Consider the following 19,020-nt stretch of genomic DNA (forward strand, 5'->3'; position numbering starts at 1 on the left):
CCTGGGAAGTCTATTAAGAGAGGTGCTTGATGACTTATCTGAAAAACAATTTAATACAATGAAAAGGATACTGTGGTATAAAAGAGAAGTTTTGTGTATACCTAGAATAAAACTGTATTTCAAACATGCAACTTCCACCTCCTATACTATGCAGTTCAGTTTTTTCCACTTCAGATATAGTCTGAAAATATCACTGATTTTTCACAATAACTTAAAAGTTAAACCAGGTATAGAAAACCTAACATCTGAGTGCTAAGTATGTTGAGGCAGAGAGGGCACAGAGTCCTGTTAACCAGCTAACTTTAAGAGATCCCATGAGCCAGGTGTAGTGACACTTACCTTTAAACCCAGAACTCAGGAAGCAGAAGCAAACTGCGAGTTTGAGGTCAGCCTGATGTACATAATGAGTTCCACCCCAGCCAGACTACATAGTGAGACTATTGTCTCAACCCCTTGACCCCAAACAAAACCAAACCAAAAAGAAAGAAAATCCATAAAATGAAAGAAATTGCAAGTACAAAATTTGTTAAAAACACAAACCTAAGCTGGGCATGGTGGTGCACACCTTTCACCCCAGTGCTCCGGAGGCAGAGGCAGGCGCATCTCTGAGTTCGAGGCCAACCTGGTCTACAAAGCCAGTTCCATGACAGCTAAGGCTGTTACACAGAGAAACCCTGTTTCAAAAAAAACCCACATAACAAAAAACCATAAACCTAAAGACCTACTTAATATGTTCCTTAGTGATAGATATTGTAATACTTTCTAGAGTTTTCTAGAAAGTATGTATGTGTGTATGAAGTGTCCATGTGTATGTACAGATACATATATGCTGTATAAATATGTACTATGTGTGTCTGCAGAAATACACTGTAGACACAGATTCATTTAGTCAGTTTTATATTATTGGTGTGTCTTTGTGTTCCACTGCATTTTATTAGAGACACCTGCAGAGTACAGGCCTGCGGGTTATTTGTGTGAGGGAGGTACACTATCATGGGCAACATTCCTGAAGATATGGCTTCCCCTCCTCCAGCAACCGTTAATTGCTCCTCAGGAAATGGTGGGACTTGATGAGCTTCTCGTTCATCCATGACGGTAGGTTGGAGGGCCCCGTCTTCAGTTGTACAGTTTCCCCTGAGAATAGACACTCCAACTGTGAGCTCATGGGTACAACAGCCGTGTCATGCCGCCCCTCCCTGCCCCCCCAGTCCTTACATTCTTTCAACCCCTCTTATGTGATGATCCCTGAAAGACTGTACTTACAGGGTTATTTCTAAGGAGATGCTCCTTGAGCCCTGGAGAAGGTGATATCGATGCCTGTGCAGGGCTGAGCTCCCCACAGTCACTTGTTCTCAGCACGTTGACTAGCTGTGACTCTCTGCATTGACCATTGCATTCTGCAAACAGAGCTTCTCTGCTGAAATCTGGGAGCAGTGCTAAATTATGGGCACAAACATGAACATTTAATGGCAGTTTAACACTGTGTACATTTAGTAAAATAAAAATACTCTGATTTTTTTCAAAAGCTACATATATTTTAAAAATACTATTTTATTATTGTATATATATCATATATATATATATTTTGACTGCATATATGTCTGCATATTATGTTTGTGGCTGGTGTCTGTGGAAGTCATAAGAGAGTGTTGGGTCTCTTGGAGTTAAATATGGTTGAGAGCCACCATGTGGTTGGGAATTGAACACAGGTCCTCTGGAAGAGCAACTAGTGCTCTTAACTATTGAGTCATCTCTCCAGGCCCTCATACCCTAATTTTTAAAAACTAAGAAGTAATATAAATTTAAGCAGAAGGAAAATTAGAGATTGGTTAAATACATCTTTATTATATTAAGAAATGAAAACAATAACAGTAATAAGAAAAGGAGAGAAATAGGTCCAGGGTGCAAACACTTACTTATCTAAGATGATGAAACCTAGATATGTAACATACAGCACGGAGACTGTAGTTGATTTCATTGTATTCCATACTGAACGTTTGTTCACACACACACACACACACACACACACACACACACACACACACACACACACACACACACGGGCCACACCTTGTAACTTACAGGAGGAGAGGGATTTGCTCATTTATTTGGCAGCAAGTATCAAAAACTCTTCAAGTTGAAATATGTGCTGTACTACAAGTGGGATGAAAATATTTGAGAAGTTATTTTTTTCCAGTGCTGGAGACTGAACCCAAGACCTTGAGATTTCTAGGCAAGTGCTCCACCACTGAGCTAACTCCCCAACATTAAGGAAAGGACTGGGGAAAATTAATTAATTAATTAAAAAAAATAAAACTGTACTTTCCCCCAGGTTCTTATTTGTGTAGTGGAAGGGCTATTTGAAGACACCTTTTTGTAATAAAGGAAAAAACCTAAACTAATAAAGAATAATTTAAATTATATAAAAAAGAAATTGTTACGTAGTAAGTAAGTAGTTACATTTTTTTCTACTGTTACATCTTAATCTCTCATTTTGCAACAGATTTTCTAAGCTCTGGAGATGAAACTATACATGGAATGTAGAGCCTTAAAGAGTTCATAGCATAGTGACCTTGTATTTTTTTTAAAAAATTTATTTTGGTGTGTGTATTTTGTTTTGAGATAGCATCTCATGTAGCCCATGCATAATCACTCTTCATTTACGAAGGGCTGAGGTTCAAACTAAGGGCTTTGTGTGTGCTAGGCAGGAGGTGTACCCATTCAGATACAGCCCCAGCCCTCTATTAGGACAGGTCATTAGTGCAATAATACATTTCAGGGAATACAGTCATGAGCCAGTACATTCCTCTACTCACTTCGCCTTTCAGTAGCTCTGTCTTTCATGCTATATCATCATGGGACGTAGTTCTGAACTCAAGTAACTGATGATCTACAAAAGCAGGGTGAGCTTGAATCTGGGTTTTTGGGGTGCTGGGAATCCAACTTCTAGGCCCACACAAGGCAGGTAAGTTTCCCACCGTTAAACTACATTCCCAGCTCTCAATATGCATTTAAGCTGTTTTTTCATAGTGAGATTTTTAACTTCTCATTTTGAAGAAGTGTTGCCTTTTGTTTAGAAGAATTTAAATTCCGTGTAAATTACTTTCAGGCCTTGCTACTTGAAGTGTAGTCATAGAGAATCATTGGCATCACTTGAGAGTTTATCCCAACTGCACCATCTCTGGGTCTGACCCCCACTTCTGCGATAGCTTCTGCTTTGTGACAAGGTACTCAGGTGATGTATATATTTAAGTTTGCAAACAAGCTCTTCTCATGAGTATCAAGACAGTGTGCTCTGAAGGCAAATCCCTGTGCCCCATCAATTCTGAGGGTATTAGTATCGGTGTCGTTTGGGAACTTAGAAATGTAAATTCCCTGTCCCACTCTAGTCTTGCTGAATCAGAAAGAAAGAATGGCTGTAATTCAGTTATCATGTATTAAAAAGAATACTCTGCAGGTGAATCTGAGGGCCACTGCTCAGAGGTGGATTGGTGGGATGACGTGGAAGTATAGGAGGTCTCAAGGTGTTGAGTCTTTGCATTCTGAGTGACACAGGGCAATCATATTCTTATACAGTTACTCCTATAGTGTTCAGATAACGAGACACAGATATTTTGGGATGGCAGGGAGTTTTTAACAAAGCATACCTTAGTGTATAAAATCACTCTATACATAATGGTACAGATTCCAATGCAAGTCAGCCTTCTAATTTTTTCTGGACCACCTGCAGAAGTTTCATCTCTCAGCAGTCATGACTGAGAGTAAATTGTAAATAAAGTGTTACATTTTAATGATGAACTGAGGGTGTATTAGTGGCACATGTGTGCTGTAAAAGGCACTAGTTAATTACTCCCAACTGAGGGTCATCTATTCCAGCATATAAGAAGGCCTTTTACTCTCTGTCTTTCAGTTCTTCTGTGGGGTTTGATCTCCAATCTGAGCAATGAAGTCTTTCCTGGGTCTGCGGTGGCTCCTTCTGCTTCTTTTCTTTATGAGAACTTGGACTGATGATTGGGCAGGTATCACACATGACTTGAAGAATTGGGATGTCTTAACATGTGCTGAGGGGTGGGGCTTTTAGACTGTTTCATAGAGATTGGTCTCTTTCAGATGCATGATCTTAGAATCTCACAATTCTACTGAGACTAGACACTGTCCTAACTTGAGTTCCTTCTTTCTCCAGTTCCCCTTTTCTTTTGACCTTTCCCAGATCACATCACATTCTGGGGATTCGGTGCTTGAGGTGAGTTAGCTCTGAGGAACGTGGAGTGGCCTGGAAAGCACAGAGGTATTCATGGGCTGTTAAGAACTTGGTACTCACTGGACATGGTGGTGCATGCCTTTATTTCTGAGTTCAAGGCCAGCTTGGTCTACAGACCAAGTTTTAGGACAGCCAGGGCTACACAGAGAAACCCTGTGTCGAAAAACCAATAAATACCTAAATAAATAAATAAATAAATAATCTCAGGACATCTTGTGGCATGTTGGAAAGGAGCCTTTTCAAGGGTTCAGTATTCTTTCTTGGCCTTATCCTCTATAGAGCCACAGTATCTGAGAGGGAAGGCCAGCTCCTTCTGGTAAGATGACTAACTGATCCCGTTTCCTCAGTTTGAGTGCCAACAAGTCTACTGTAAGCAAACTTGAGTGGTTGGTCACTTAAATATGAGTGCAAACTCTTAGTTTGAAAGTTTAGAATTACAACAAAAAGTTAAGTATTTTTGTCAAATTACTTTCAACAAGATAACCTAGTCTTGATGCTAGGGAAGTTGCAAGACTCTTAGTGTGTTGTTTAATGTATTTTATTTCTTGTTATTTGGAGCTACTTAAAGGAGACTGCTCTAAGCAAGATCCATTCCTCCTCCATTTCCCTTTGAAAAAAAAGAGCAGGCCTCCCAGGGATATCCACCAAACATGGCATAACAAGTTGGTTGTGGTGTTCCTGACTAGTGTTTATTGCTATATCAACCCTCCATGTTTGCTTATATATACCACGAGACTGTGGATTTAGAAATGAAAACAAGGACTAGTGTGGAGGAGCATGAGTTGATCACGAGAGCAGCCATGCTTTGCACTTCACGGAGTGTTACACTAGAAATGTGTTCTTGTGTCCCAGCTGTACAAAATGCTGGCTTTGAGACCGGGCATGGTTTTGCACACCTTTATTTTCAGCACTTGGGGGTCAGAGACAGGTGGAGCTCTGTGAGTTCAAGGCCAGCCTGGTCTACATTGAGAGTTCCAGGTCATTCAGAGCTACGTAGTGAGACTTGCCCTAAGAAAAATATTGACTTCTGAGAATGGAATTAAAGGATTAAAAATATTTTAAATTTGTATTGCTCTTCCCCCTGACAGACTTATTAAAAATATCTTTAGTAGATAGGAGTGTATGTGAGTATATTAGGGATGAATTAATAGCAGATGATTATATTTGACAGACTTGCTTCTCTCTACAACATGTTTTATTCTGTTAAGGGATGAACTCTTGCATTAAGTAGCTCTGCTCAGATGTTCTGTGATGATTCCCATACAGCCTGTTAACAGAAATATTCTCTTTTCTACTTCTTAGCCTATCGTCTACAGTGCACCAATCATTGGTTCTATCTCAGGGTTAAGGCCACGCTATTCCCCAATATTTTTATGGAACCTGATGAAGTGTTTTTAGGATTTGGCTGTCCCGTGAACACCGTCTGGCCAAACGATGTCTATGACTTTACCTACCGTACTTACTCCTGCGGCATTGTCAATAAAGTAAGAAATGCTAGTGTATATGGACCCTTCCTTGGACCCACAAAATGGAAATCATTGTTTCTATTTGTCATATAGCTGGGTTCATGTCTTTAAAAGTCACATCCAGGAAATATGATGTTAACTTGCTGATGGGAAGAGACCTGTTTTCTGAACATCACAAAGTAGTATCCCAAACTAGTTGGCACATTACAGTCCTTGACATTTGGCTAGGCTTAGGTGAAAGAGAGTAACATTGGTTAAACATCACAAAGGTCCTCAGAGTTCCCTACTGGGAGCATCGACAGGTTAGTTATTCATTGCTGTCTAACATTAACTGGGATTTTGAGTTGATTAAAAAAAAATCAGAAACTTTGCCGTAACATTACTTATTATGAGACATTGCACAACTTTGACAGGTTGAGATGAATGACAGATCTGGTGACACAGGAAGAATATTTTAGATGGAGCTGTGCATGCAGGATACAGGATGTTTGTTAAGTGTCCTTGGGAGAATGATTATTGTGTGAAAGGAGCTGGGCTGTGGTGAACTCAGACAACTGTGGGTGATCCTGCAGGCTGTTTGCAATTCAGCCAGATAACTGATTAGAACTAGAACTTCATCACAGTGGTTTCTTCTTTCTCTCTCAGAGGACAAACTTAGACTATATGAGACCCAGTCTCAAAGCAAGAGTCCAGAGTTAATCATTTAAATGAGTCTCAGAAGTCTGAATTCCAGATGGGTTTCAGCTGATCTGAAAGCTGATGTTCTCCAAAATAAGCACATGTTACCTTCTATTGTGTTTCTGTAAACATGTGATTTTAAAAAATATGATGAACTGAAGAGCTGATCTCTTTCAATAAACAAGTATTATCTGACTTTTACATCCAAATAATGTACCAGATTGAACCTATCTCTTCATTTAGAAGATGGTTCTTCTTCTCATGAGTAATTATTTAGGGAAATGGCTGTTTCTTTTAGAGAACTTGAAGTACCTATAAGCTCTTATTCAAATCCCTTGAAGTCTCCTGAGATCTGTGAGATAAACATAGATTTTAAATTTTTCTTTGCCTCTGTAGGTTCTTTGTGATGTCACTCTGCTTCAGACTAAACTTACATATATCTCAAAAAACTCTACTACACGAGCTGAGATGCATCTGTCGTGTGTTATGCACAGGTGAGTATCACAGGTGGGGCACCTGTCCAAGGCCCCAGCTTCACCTCGACCCTCTTGATAAAAGACCCAAGCCCTAAATGTTAAATCATACAACCCAGAGTGTGGGTTGGTGTGGTGGTGGTGGAATCCAACGTCTAAAGGGAATGTAAATCTCTTTATCCTTGGCCCTGAGTCTTCAAAATTACAATTGTCTCCTAGAGCTTTAGAATGCTGGAGAAGAGAAGGATATTAATCCACTTTGCTAATACTAGTGTCAGAATGGCTGAAAACCTCACAGGTCTCACCCAGCTAATCAAGCTAGACTACTTTAAAAATAAGTCCATATTCAAGTTTACTGAGGACAGAAAAAAAAAAGCCTGAAAGATACAGAAATATATCAGAAAAATCAAGGGCAGCATGCAGCATGGGTGGGTGGGGCTGAAGCCATAAGGAGAGGCGGCAGATTTAAAGCTGACCCTTGGGGTGAGATTCAGCTTCCTTTTATATCTTATTAGTTAATCCATTTAAGAAAGTCTAATGTATAGGTCACTAGCAACTCTGATCCAATTTTTGCAAGGTTATGATAAACTTGGCAGGTTTTAGGGGGCAATCTATTAGATTTTTCTGGTTAAAATCGTTTAATGAACATCTTTTTTTTTTTTTTTTTGGTTTTTCGAGACAGGGTTTCTCTGTGTAGCTTTGCGCCTTTCCTGGAACTCACTTGGTAGGCCAGGCTGGCCTTGAACTCACAGAGATCCGCCTGGCTCTGCCTCCCGAGTGCTGGGATTAAAGGCGTGTGCCACCACCGCCCAGCTTAATGAACATCTTAAAAGGAATTTAAAACGTGTTTGCTTTTAAAATGGTTTTGCACATAAATGTGTCATAAAGTTGGGATATTATGTTTTTAATGGCCGGTCTTCCTCATCATGTTTGAAACCTCACTCCCATTGCCTCACTTTATTATAATTAGCCTATATTCATTGCACATAGTCAAGGGGCTCATAAATATATGTAAGTTCAAGTGTCTCATGTACTTTGACCATATTCTCCCCATTACGCCCATTTCCTCCTTTCTGCTAATGCCATTTCTTTACCCAAATAATACTTCTACACTCATGTCCTATGTGTATGATTCAGGATCCACATATGAGAGAACACATTCATTATTTTTACTTTGAGACCATTTTCCCTTCAAGTAATTACTGAAGCCATCCTTCACGTCCTCCACACAAAGAGTAATATCTGCCATAGCAGCTAATTTTGTTTGTTTGTTTCTCAAGACAGGGTTTCTCTGTGTAACCACCTTGTCTGTCCTGGAGCAGCTAACCTTTTTAATGCAATATTTTAATTCCTAGATAATTGCATATACTGTATTTGTATAATATCCATCCCCACTTCTACCCTATCTCTTTCCACCTCTCTACCTATTCCCTAACATTATGTTCTTTTTAAAATAAAAAAAAAACACACAAAACTCATTGACTCCAATTTGTGCTGTTCATATACTCATGGGTGTGGGGGTCATCCACTGGAGTATGATTGACCTCCCAGGAGTCAAACCATTAAAAACACCTGATTCTGCCTCCCCCCCCCCCCCCCATGCCATCGACTGTCCATGGCTCCTCTTATGCAGGTCTTGTTAAGTTAACCACAGGTACTGTGAGCTCATGAGTGCAGAGGTCCTGTTATTTTTAGAGACATTCTGTCTGTCTGGTCCTCTCTGACCTTTGGCTCTTACTATCTTCCCACACCCTCTTTCTTTATAGTATTGAGTGTGTGTGTGTATACATGTGTGTAAATGTGTGTATGATGGTGATATAAATGACTTGTTTGTGGCTGAACACTCTACTGATGCTTGTTTTCTGCACTTGACCAGTAGTGAGTTTCTGTGAGCCATTACCCACTACAACTAAGATTTTAAAATCATGTACCATAAGCTAACATTGTTGTAAGTGATTCACTTGAATCAGTGCATCTACTAGTCACTGGAGTTTGGCCTTGAGTGCAGCCTTCTAAACTCTAAGGTCTGACTAGATCTTCAGCCCCCTATATGATATTTCTCTTTCTTCTCCCCCTGCCTTTAGTCGGTATCCTCTGTTCTGTGAAGCTGAAAGTAAAGGAGATTTCACTGGCAATCCTCCTGCATGGGAAGTAGATATGACAATGCCCAGAAATGAGCAACCTGCTCCTGCAGTCCCACCAAAGTAAGGAGACACCAAACTAATATTTTACAGCTTTGTCAGGTAGGACTTAAAATATGCCAAGGAAACAGCTAAGGACCGGTCCCATTTGACTAAAGACACATTGTCCTTAAACAGCTTCTAGATCAGGCCTTCCTGAGTTTGTTAAAACTGTTAGTTTTTAAAAACTTGCTAGTCTGTTACTAGTCAGAGATTCTATAGGAATTAGAGGTGTCCTTCTTAAGTCTTGTGATAGTTGGTCTTACTTGAAGACTGGGGTCTAGGAGACATGCCTCTGAGTATTTCTAGTAGGGTGTTTCCAGGGAAGATTAACTGAGTGGAGTGGGACTCATCCTCAAAGTGGGTGGTACCTATGTTGACACCCACCAATTGGTGGTCCAAGGAAGAAGTAGCATCACCTGGATGTCCTTCCTCCTGAACACATAATTATAGTTGTCACCATTGTCCTCTGATGACATCCTATTCTATCTCTTCAGCTTGTCAACATCACATGAAGAGCCCCAGGGCTCTAGAACCAGGAAGCTTCAGCCTGTTAAAGTATCTAGCTTCGTGGATCAGAAGTTGTCACCTTTCCATTTCTCCAGAGTGCACACAGTTTGATGTCTTCTCTCATCCATTTTTTTTAAAAAGTGACTAATTTGCAGTAAAATGGTGTGCTACCTTCATATATTCTCATTTTTAAAAGCTGTCCCTGCTTTTAGCTTATTAAATCTGATTAATGAATAAAAATTTTCCATTAATGCTGTTTCTAATTTATGAAGGACTAGTGTGCATCATTTTAAGTACAATGCTCATAGTTATTTTCTTGAAAGTTTTTTACTATAATATTTTACTTTTTGAGAATTTCATATATGTATACAATGTATTTTGATCATATTCAGTACCCTATTCTTCTTATCTCCTCCAAGATCCACCCTCCAATTTCCTTATGGCTTCCCAACTTTGTCCTTAAAAAACTAGTAAGTCTAATTAGTGCTGCTCATATACTAAGGTGTGGAGCCTTCTACTGGAACTTGATTGACATTCCAGATGCCACACCCTTAAAACCTGATGTTTTCTCCCCCAGAAATGATCATTGGTCAATAGTTCCTCAGTTAGGGGTGGAGGTTCCAGAACCCCTCCTGTCTCAGTGCTGGAATGCTAACTGATTTGATGTTGTACAGGTTTTATGGAGCTGCTGAGAGTCCATGAGTAAGTACAACACTCCTGTCACGTCCAGAAGACACTGTTTCTGCCTGGTCCTCCCTGGCCACTATACACAGAGAAGACACCAGTCAGTGACTGACTGGCCCTGTTGGATCCACATTACTTACATCTTTCCTTTACCTTTGCTTCAATTCGTTCCATTTGAATTTGACTTAAGTGGTGTAGGAACAGTGACCAGACAGTGAGGATGGAGCAGAATGGTGGTTGGACTCTGTAATATCAACCTCTTAGTAATTCTATATTTTGAAAAGATACTCACATGGTTCAAATGTATATTAGAGTTTAATGTGTAGAGGGTTCTAGCCTTCTGCAGGTCAGAGGGACTAAGAATGAAATGCAGAGTTGGCAAGAAAAAACACATAGACTTCTTTTTCTGAGGAATAAAAATTTCTCTTCGGTTTTACTCTTTCTGTTGCTTGTTATACTCTATTCTTTTCCTGTTGTTCTTCTACCCTGGTGTTTTCCTTCTTGCTCTTTCCTGATGACTTCTTTCTAAGTACTTTCTGATGTCTTCCTTCTACATCTTTCCTGGTGTTTTCCTTCTGACTTCTATATTTTTTCCCTTACAGCTTATATACCCCAGCAGAGTCTTTCAAACAATATAAAAATTACAATGTGGTTACATTCTATTTTTTAAGTGAATGATTACAATTGAATACAAGTAAAAAAAAAAACCCATGTTTTCCATATTCCTTACATGATTAAACATATTATGTATTACAAGTGGAAAACAAATTATCCCCAAGAACCTACATACAGTTAAACATTTATCTTTTAGACTTCTCACAAATCAGGAACCTTTAAGCCATAACCATTTACATAGGCAGTAGTTTTCATAATTGCCAGAAAAACAGGTTATTAGTTTCACTTTTCATATTTAAAGTCCAGTCCAATTAACTAACCATCCAATTTGTTTTTTAGTTACATGAAGTCAATTGTTTAAAGCTTCGTTTTAGCTGTGATGTACACTGAAACCTGTGAACACATTTTCCAATATCAAAAAGAACTTGAGCTAATTCCTAGGACTTGATTGTTTTCCTTAATCATTAACTTAAGCCATGGTCTGTATGGCTCCTCAAGAGCAACTCCTAAGTCCTAACTTGGAGACACTTCTTTGTTCTTATTTTCTATCCTCTGCAGCCCCTGCTTTATCAGGAGTGTGTGGGGCAACACTCTATGCCACCTTTATCTGTATTAATTTTCCCACTAAACTAACCTCTATTATAATCCCTTACTGTATTTGTTAAAAACTCTTAATCATCAAAATTCTATTTAAACTAACACTACTATCGTATAAAATTATTACTTTAATTAAACAGTACAATTTTTTTTATTTTTTTTAATTTATTTTAATTTATTTTGCAATACAATTCAGTTCTACATATCAGCCACGGATTCCCTTGTTCTCCCCCCTCCTGTCCCCCTCACCTTCCCCCCAACCCCCCCCCCCCCCATTCCCATCTCCTCCAGGGCAAAGCCTTCCCCACAGACTGAGGTCAACCTGGTAGACTCAGTCCAGGTAGGTCTAGTCCCCTCCTCCCAGGCCGAGCCAAACAATCCTGCATAGGCCCCAGGTTTCAAACAGCCAACTCATGCAATGAGCACAAGATCTGGTCCCACTGCCTGGATGCCTCCCAAACAGATCAAGCCAATCAACTGTCTCACCCATTCGGAGGGCCTGATCCAGTGGGGACCCCTCAGCCATTGGTTCATAGTTCATGTGTTTCCATTCATTTGGCTATTTGTCCCTGTGCTTTATCCAACCTTGGTCTCAACAATTCTCGCTCATATAAACCTTCCTCATTCTCGCTAATTGGACTCGCAGAGATCCACCCAGGGCCTAGTCATGGATCTCTGCATCCAGATCCCTCAGTAGTTGGATGAGGTTTCTAGCACAACAATTAGGGTTAAACAGTACAATTTAAGAGGAAATCATCTTCACGATAACCCACAGGTAGAAATGCCCAGTAGAATGGGATATTTCCATGATATAATCACACTATGTTAAAGGCACTGGAGATTCCTCCAAACCCATTCACACCATGCCAGATACCAGAGAAAGATGGCAGCAGCAAATATGTAAAGGCACAGCAGTAGCAAGAGACATTCTGGAGCCGAAGCTCTCGGGGCCTTGCCTATCTGAGATTCATCCATCAGTGCCTTGCATTCTGGCAGACCAATCCCCTGAAGTCAATTGCTGCCTGCTGCTCCTCTGACATGACCAACAAAAATGTAAACTGAAGAATGAATGTTAGGTTTACATTGACCTAAGTGATAAGCCCTAATTTTTCCTTCATAATTATTTTATCTCAATCTCTTTTGTACTAGACTATTTTCTTCATTTTCAGTTAAACATACTGTTCTCTGTGCAAAAGCTGAGATAAAATGTCAGCACAAATAATTTGCAGTTCCACTCTCCCTGCTGAAGATAATTAAGAGGCATTTATATCTGTTTTCCTTTTAAAGTGATAAGCCATTAGTAAGGCACCCTCTACTTCCAGTAAAATCTCATTTACTAAATAAAAAGGTCATCTGACCTTCCCTACACTATGCAGTGTGTTTAGAAACCACAAGAAGACCCAAGTGTGGTGGACTGCTGTCGTCTAGGAATTTCATGGCCATTACGATCTTAAAAATCAGAGAAGTGGTGATCACTCTCTAAAGACCCTCAAAGACTGGCCTGTTGGTGTTCCCTCAGGGAAGGAGCGGTGGCAGGGTGCCTGGCTCTCAGATGAGTTCACAGCCATTTACTCCCTCCTGCCCAACCTGCTGCACCTGGGCCTGCCCAACTGCCCCACCTGCTGCACCTGGGCCTGCCCAACTGCCCCACCTGCACCTGGACCTGTCCAACTCCATGTGTTTTGGGAGGTGCTAATGTACTGGAGAGGTGGAAAGTTAAAAGGAAGATTCACCTACACAGCTTCTGGGAGATCATCACCTAGGGGTGAGACTTTTCTGTGTTATAATTGTTTGGGGGCTCACTCATGCATCTGTAAGTAACCGTCACCCATGCTCTTGTAAGAAAGTCCTTGATTCATTAGAAGTCATTTGAAGCTGGAGAGGTGGTTTAATGGTTAAGAGCACTTGCTGCTCTTTCAGAGAACCAGAGTCCAGCTTGATGAATACGAATAAATGCAACACATCTTTGCATAGTTAAACTAATATTCTGCAACAAGCATGTACATGTTAAATTATTAGCAACATATACATACAGACTCATTTTTACAGTATGGAATGGAAATGTGTCTTTATTATACAGAATATAAAAATGCTTCTATGTACCCATACTGTCCTCTATCAGTCTCATGGAAGAAGAGGTATCAGGTCAAAGGAGGGCCTTAAACACTATACATTCATTTACATAACTTCATCTCACATGTCTTGTCTTAGGGTTTCTATTGCTGTGAAGAGATACCATGACCATGACAACTCTTATAAAGGAACACATTTAATTGAGTTAGCTTATGATTTTAGAGGTTTAGTCCATTATCATGGCGGAACATGGTGGCATGCAGGCAGACATGGTGCTGGAGAAGGAGCTGAGGGTTCTACATCTTGATCTGGAGGCAACAGGAAGTAAACTGAGTGTCACACCAAGCCTGATCAAAGGAGATCTTGAAGCCCACCCCCACAGTGTCATACCTCCTCCATCAAGGCCACACCTCCCAATAGTGCCACTCCCTTTGGGGCCATTTTCTTTCAAACCACCACAAACACCATATCTTTAAGATGTTAAATGTTGGTGTCTGTGGCCTGAGCTGTAGCCAGAAACCCCACTGAAATCCATGATCCATGCTGCAGATGACTATAAAGGACAAGGAAGCTTCTTTTTACAGTGGTGTCAATGACTGCAGACCCACAGTTGAGAACGAGAGACAGAAGGCTGCTATGACATCTCTCTCCCCACCCCCCAGCCCCCCAAAAGACACAGTCTAGACACAAAGCCGTTGAAGAGAACTCTTAAAAATTATGATAGGGAGGCTGAAGTGTAGCTCTTCACAATTGGTGGCTTCTGGCAGGGGTGGGGTTGGGGAAGGACTCAGTTTTCTTTAAGGGCCTGGCCACCAGGTATTTGACCATGCTCCAGGGAGTATATGGGCTGCACAAGTTGGACTTGGTATTTTCTTTTCTTCATTTTCTTTTGTTTTCAGGGATGTCACAAAAAATTGAGGGTAGGCCTGGGAGGACTGGGAAATGAATGTGATTGGGATGCATTATGTGAAATTTCCAGATAATCAATAAAAATAATATGTTAATAAAGATGTTAAATGATATAAAGACAATGTACATGGGAATACTGGCTCAGTAATAGATATGTTGAATGCTCACTCTAATTTTGACACTGCTTTTTGTTTTCCAATTCTATAATATACATAATTTAATTGTAGCACACCTACTGATTTTTCACTTTCTGTGGAATCTAATATTCTGAAGATATATGTGTGTGTGTGTGTGTGTGTGTGTGTGTGTGTGTGTGTGTAAATGAGGTGTGTCATGACACATGTGTAGAGGTCAGAGGATAAATTGTGAAGGTTGGTTCTCTTCTTTACCATGTTGGTCCCAGAGACTGAACTTAGATGGTCAAACTTGGTGGCAAGCACCTTTACCCATGAAATCATCTTGCTGGCTCTTATTACTAAACATTTTATTTCGCATATAACCTCCAGATGTAATTAAGTAGCTGCTTTTATACTCTTCTCCTCTTTACATGTATCCATGGAATGTGCTCATTGGAAACTCAACATGCATGAACAGGCAAATTCAAATATCAATGGTCATTTGCTAATAGTGAGGAAGGAGGCGTGGGCAGAACTTCTGGGCAGGGAGAGTAAGTAGTGAAAGGACCAAGCAGACACCATAATAGGCTGTCAGTCTTCTCTCAGAGATCAGGCCTCAATTTCAGTTTCCTGAGACTTGAACAAGCAGTTTCTGGGAGGGCCATGAACAAAAGACATAGTTCTTGCAGTAGTTCCTTTTTTACATGTACTTTGTCTGCTCAAGGTTCAGCCAATTGTTTACTGTCTGGGACCCCTTACTGACTTAGAGCTACATGCATGAGTCAAGGACAAAGCCTGGTCCACTGAGTCCAGCCCCTACAGTTAGTACGTGTTAGGCCAGCCAGCCTCCATGGCAGCTCAAGGACAAAGCCTAGAACTTGTCCAGGCCTGCCCCAAAATGGAAAACTGTAACCCCCAACTAACCCTAGCCAATTAAAAGTTACTAACATGATTGCCAACTCACATAAACCAATCCCGAGTCTGTTCCTATGTAGTCTGTCGACCCTCGAGCCCCCTTGCTTTAAAAACCCTGCCCCATCGCTACTCGGTGTCTCTCCTGCTCTGCTGCTGTGTCAGATGGACGGAGAGTCCTGAGTTAACTCGTAACAATACAAAGAATCCAATCTTGCTTTTGCATTGGATTCGGTCTCTTGGTGGTCTTTGGGGGACTCTGGGCGCAACGGTAGGAGGAGGAACTTAGGTTTGAGATAGAAGAAAGAAAAGGAAATGACAGGGAAATGCTTGTGGCCAGCCAGCAAAACATGGAGGAAGCAAGAGAGTAGGACATACAGAATGAAAGGAAGGTAAAAAGCCCTGAGGCAAAATGTAGATGAATAGAAACAGGTTAAATTAAGTTAAAAGAGCTAGTGGGACCAGCCTAAGCTAAGGCCAAACATTCATAATTATTAATGAGTCTCTGTGTCTTTATTTGGGAGCTGGTTGGCAGCCCAAAGAAAATTCCAATTACAAATGTCACCCAGTGTGGGGCTTGAGTTTCCACATAGGAACTGAGAAAGCTGGAAAAAAAAAATTAAAGGATATGGCTTCTTTAAGAGGCACTGCTGTGCAGCAGAACACTTAAGCAGCAAGCAAGCTAAATAGAAGCAGCAAGCTAAGTAAAAATACCTGCTACAGTGTGGGCACCAACTTCCTAGAGCTGGGGTGGTTAAATGCAGCTCCTGGTTAAACATAGCTTCCAGTTAAATGCAGCTCCCAGCCAGGCCCACAGCTCTCATGGACCTGAGGAGGGGGTGGAGTCAGCTGCTGAAGCAGCAAGGCTGGGGGCCTAGCTGCTGCTTAGCAGTTTAAGGTTTGGCTTATGAGGTCAGAGAACACTACAGGTACACATAAAACAGGTCCAGACCAAAAAATCCTTTAAACAGTTTACAGGGTGCACAGGTGCTTAAGAAAGAAAAGAAAATGGGTATAGACAGCCATAGGAAAAAATAAATAGCTTAAAAATAATTAAGCAAGATCTTTAAAGAAAGAATAAAATAATATAAAAATAAGTCACATAAAGATAGGAAATACAAAGGGAGTCTGGAACCTGTGTGGTGCTTTATTGACTTTGAATTTTTTTGAATGTCGATGAGCAAATGACAGCTGCTGAGAGACATGTAAAAGGAGTTGCTGAATTAAACCAGTCTAAACACTTTAGGGATGTCTTAACTCTAAAATGGAATTCAGAAAATGTATTGTGTTGGGGGAGAGGTTATGCTTTTGTTTTTACAGGAAATGAAAGGTTGTGGATTTCTTCAAAATTAATAGAGACAAGATTTGATTGGAGGAGATCTCCTGAAAATCTTGGTTACAGACATAAAGAAATAAACCTAGAAAAACTACAAGATGGGTGATATATATGCTGATCCCTTGACATGAGACTAGCTCTGAGACTGAATAAGACATGATAAATCTTGTTGGTTACAGGGTCATCATGACTTATTATTACATGCCATCCTTTTATATGGCATGGACAGAGGTTTGGTTATACAGTCCAAACAAACTTATAAAGTTGACAGATGTCTTTTACCTGCTCAAACATAAAACAACAAAAAAAAAAAATCGTCTTTGGCTGGCTTATGTACAATGCACAGTCCATACTTGTGTTAATGCAGGTATGTGTGTTACCTTTGAAAATTTGTGTGTTTTCAGAGCAAGGGGACCAGACATCAATGAAAATGGGGTGACTTAGGTGATCCAGCCTTTCAGAATGCCTCTGTTGCAGTTTCCTCAGAGTTCTGCATTCAGAACAACACCCAACCTCACAGACTATTCTATCCAGGACTTCAGACACTATCCTTGCACTTTCCCAGCACACAGAGACTGGACAAGAAATTTTATAACTAGTTTTCTTAGGACTTGACCATTGTCTCAATTTTCTCGGAATCCCTTGGGGATGACATCACCCCCAGACAACAGGAAGCTAAAGAACACAACGCCCACATTCCCATGAGGTGGGGTGGGTGGTTTTGGATCATTCAGTGGGTTATGGATGTTTGTCATCATTTAGTGGGTATATAGGAATATAGGATAAAAATACAACTGTTCATCTCAAATGTTTTACATTGGTATTTTTTTGTATATTGATACAGAATTAAGGTTATTTTGTTATACCATATACATGTTTCTACTCTTTATTAACAAGAGTCCCAAAGAGATCTGTCTGGCTTGGTTTATCTCCTCATTTTTTATCCAACTCCTCTAAATAATATATGCAGACATCTATGTGCAATGTCTTTCATCTCATTAAGAAAATTTACATTCACTTATGAGGGAAAAGCAAAAGAGAATAACAGCTGTAGAGCCAAGAAAATTAATGGGATAGGAAAAATCAAATTTATATTAAATGGAAAACTCTGAGTATTTTGATTGATTTGTTACCATATACCAGTAGTTCTCAACCTTCCTAATGTTGTGACCCTTTAATACAGTTCCTCATATTGTGGTGACCCCCAACCATAAAATTATTTTTGTTACTACTTCATAACTGTACCTTTTCTACTGTTATGAATCGTAATGTAAATATCTATGTTCTCCAATGGTCTTAGGTGACTCCTGTGAAAGGGTCATTTGATCCCTAAAGAGGTTGTGACCCATAGGTTGAGATCTGTTCCTATAAATGCTTGCTGATACTTTTATGAAGAAAGGCATTGGTTGGTTCACTAAAGTCATGACATGAACCATACATTATATGTCATGAACCCATGGATCTCAAGCCAGGAGCTCAGGCTTATTGTAATTATAAATTATAATTTTTTTCATTTAGATTTTTTGTTTATTGTTATAAGAATGCAATGAGATATCTATACACTTAAAAAAATCACAAATATTTATTTATTTATTTATTTATCTATCTATTTAATTTATCTGTGGAATTGTATGGGCCATGGGCACATATATGGAGTTCAGAGGATAACTTATGGGAGTTGGTTCTTTCCTTCCACCATGTAGATCACAGGGATTGAACTCAGTTTTTCAGTGTTGGTGGAAAATCTATTTACCTGCTGAGACATTTTGTTAGCCCCACTATGAATTCTTATTGTGAAATAGGACATAGTTGACCTAAGTATTTCTCATCATTCTCCCAGGTACCATATAATTTTGTACCTACCTGAGTCTTAATAGAGATTTTTATCAATCTTGCTATCCAGAGAAAAAATTTTGGTGACTGCAACAGGCATGCGGATGAGACTGGGGAGTCCCATAGATGTGGTAATAAAAATGTCAACTCTAACATCAGCTGTGTGTTCTGGCAAGAGAAAGCCATCTTCTATTAAGCTACAAAAATGGTCTCTAGCCTCTGTACTTTGATATCCCTGATGGGACAGACCTTTTCTTCTTTCTAGGCATCAGTTGATGTTTCAAATGAAAACAGAGATGCAATTGTACTTTTAGATCTATGTAATTTATGTGTGCTGCTTTAGTTATTAAACTTTTCTAATGGTTTTGAGGTTTAAA

The 19,020-nt window shown here is 39.9% G+C and overlaps 1 protein-coding gene across 1 annotated transcript in view; it reads left to right on the forward strand.

Moving 5' to 3' along the window:
- Positions 1-19,020, forward strand: part of Oosp1 (oocyte secreted protein 1) — a 106,335-nt gene that overhangs the window by 77,184 nt on the left and 10,131 nt on the right. The window contains exons 6-10 of the mRNA XM_052760208.1: positions 3,110-3,227; positions 3,911-4,019; positions 5,564-5,745; positions 6,802-6,899; positions 8,963-9,082. Coding sequence (XP_052616168.1) covers positions 3,944-4,019; positions 5,564-5,745; positions 6,802-6,899; positions 8,963-9,082 — 476 coding nt within the window. The 5' untranslated portion in view covers positions 3,110-3,227; positions 3,911-3,943. The remainder of the gene's footprint in view (positions 1-3,109; positions 3,228-3,910; positions 4,020-5,563; positions 5,746-6,801; positions 6,900-8,962; positions 9,083-19,020) is intronic.

Source organism: Peromyscus californicus, unplaced genomic scaffold, assembly GCF_007827085.1.
Source record: "Peromyscus californicus insignis strain IS unplaced genomic scaffold, ASM782708v3 Scaffold_4__1_contigs__length_199733344, whole genome shotgun sequence".
Lineage (NCBI taxonomy): Eukaryota > Metazoa > Chordata > Mammalia > Rodentia > Cricetidae > Peromyscus > Peromyscus californicus.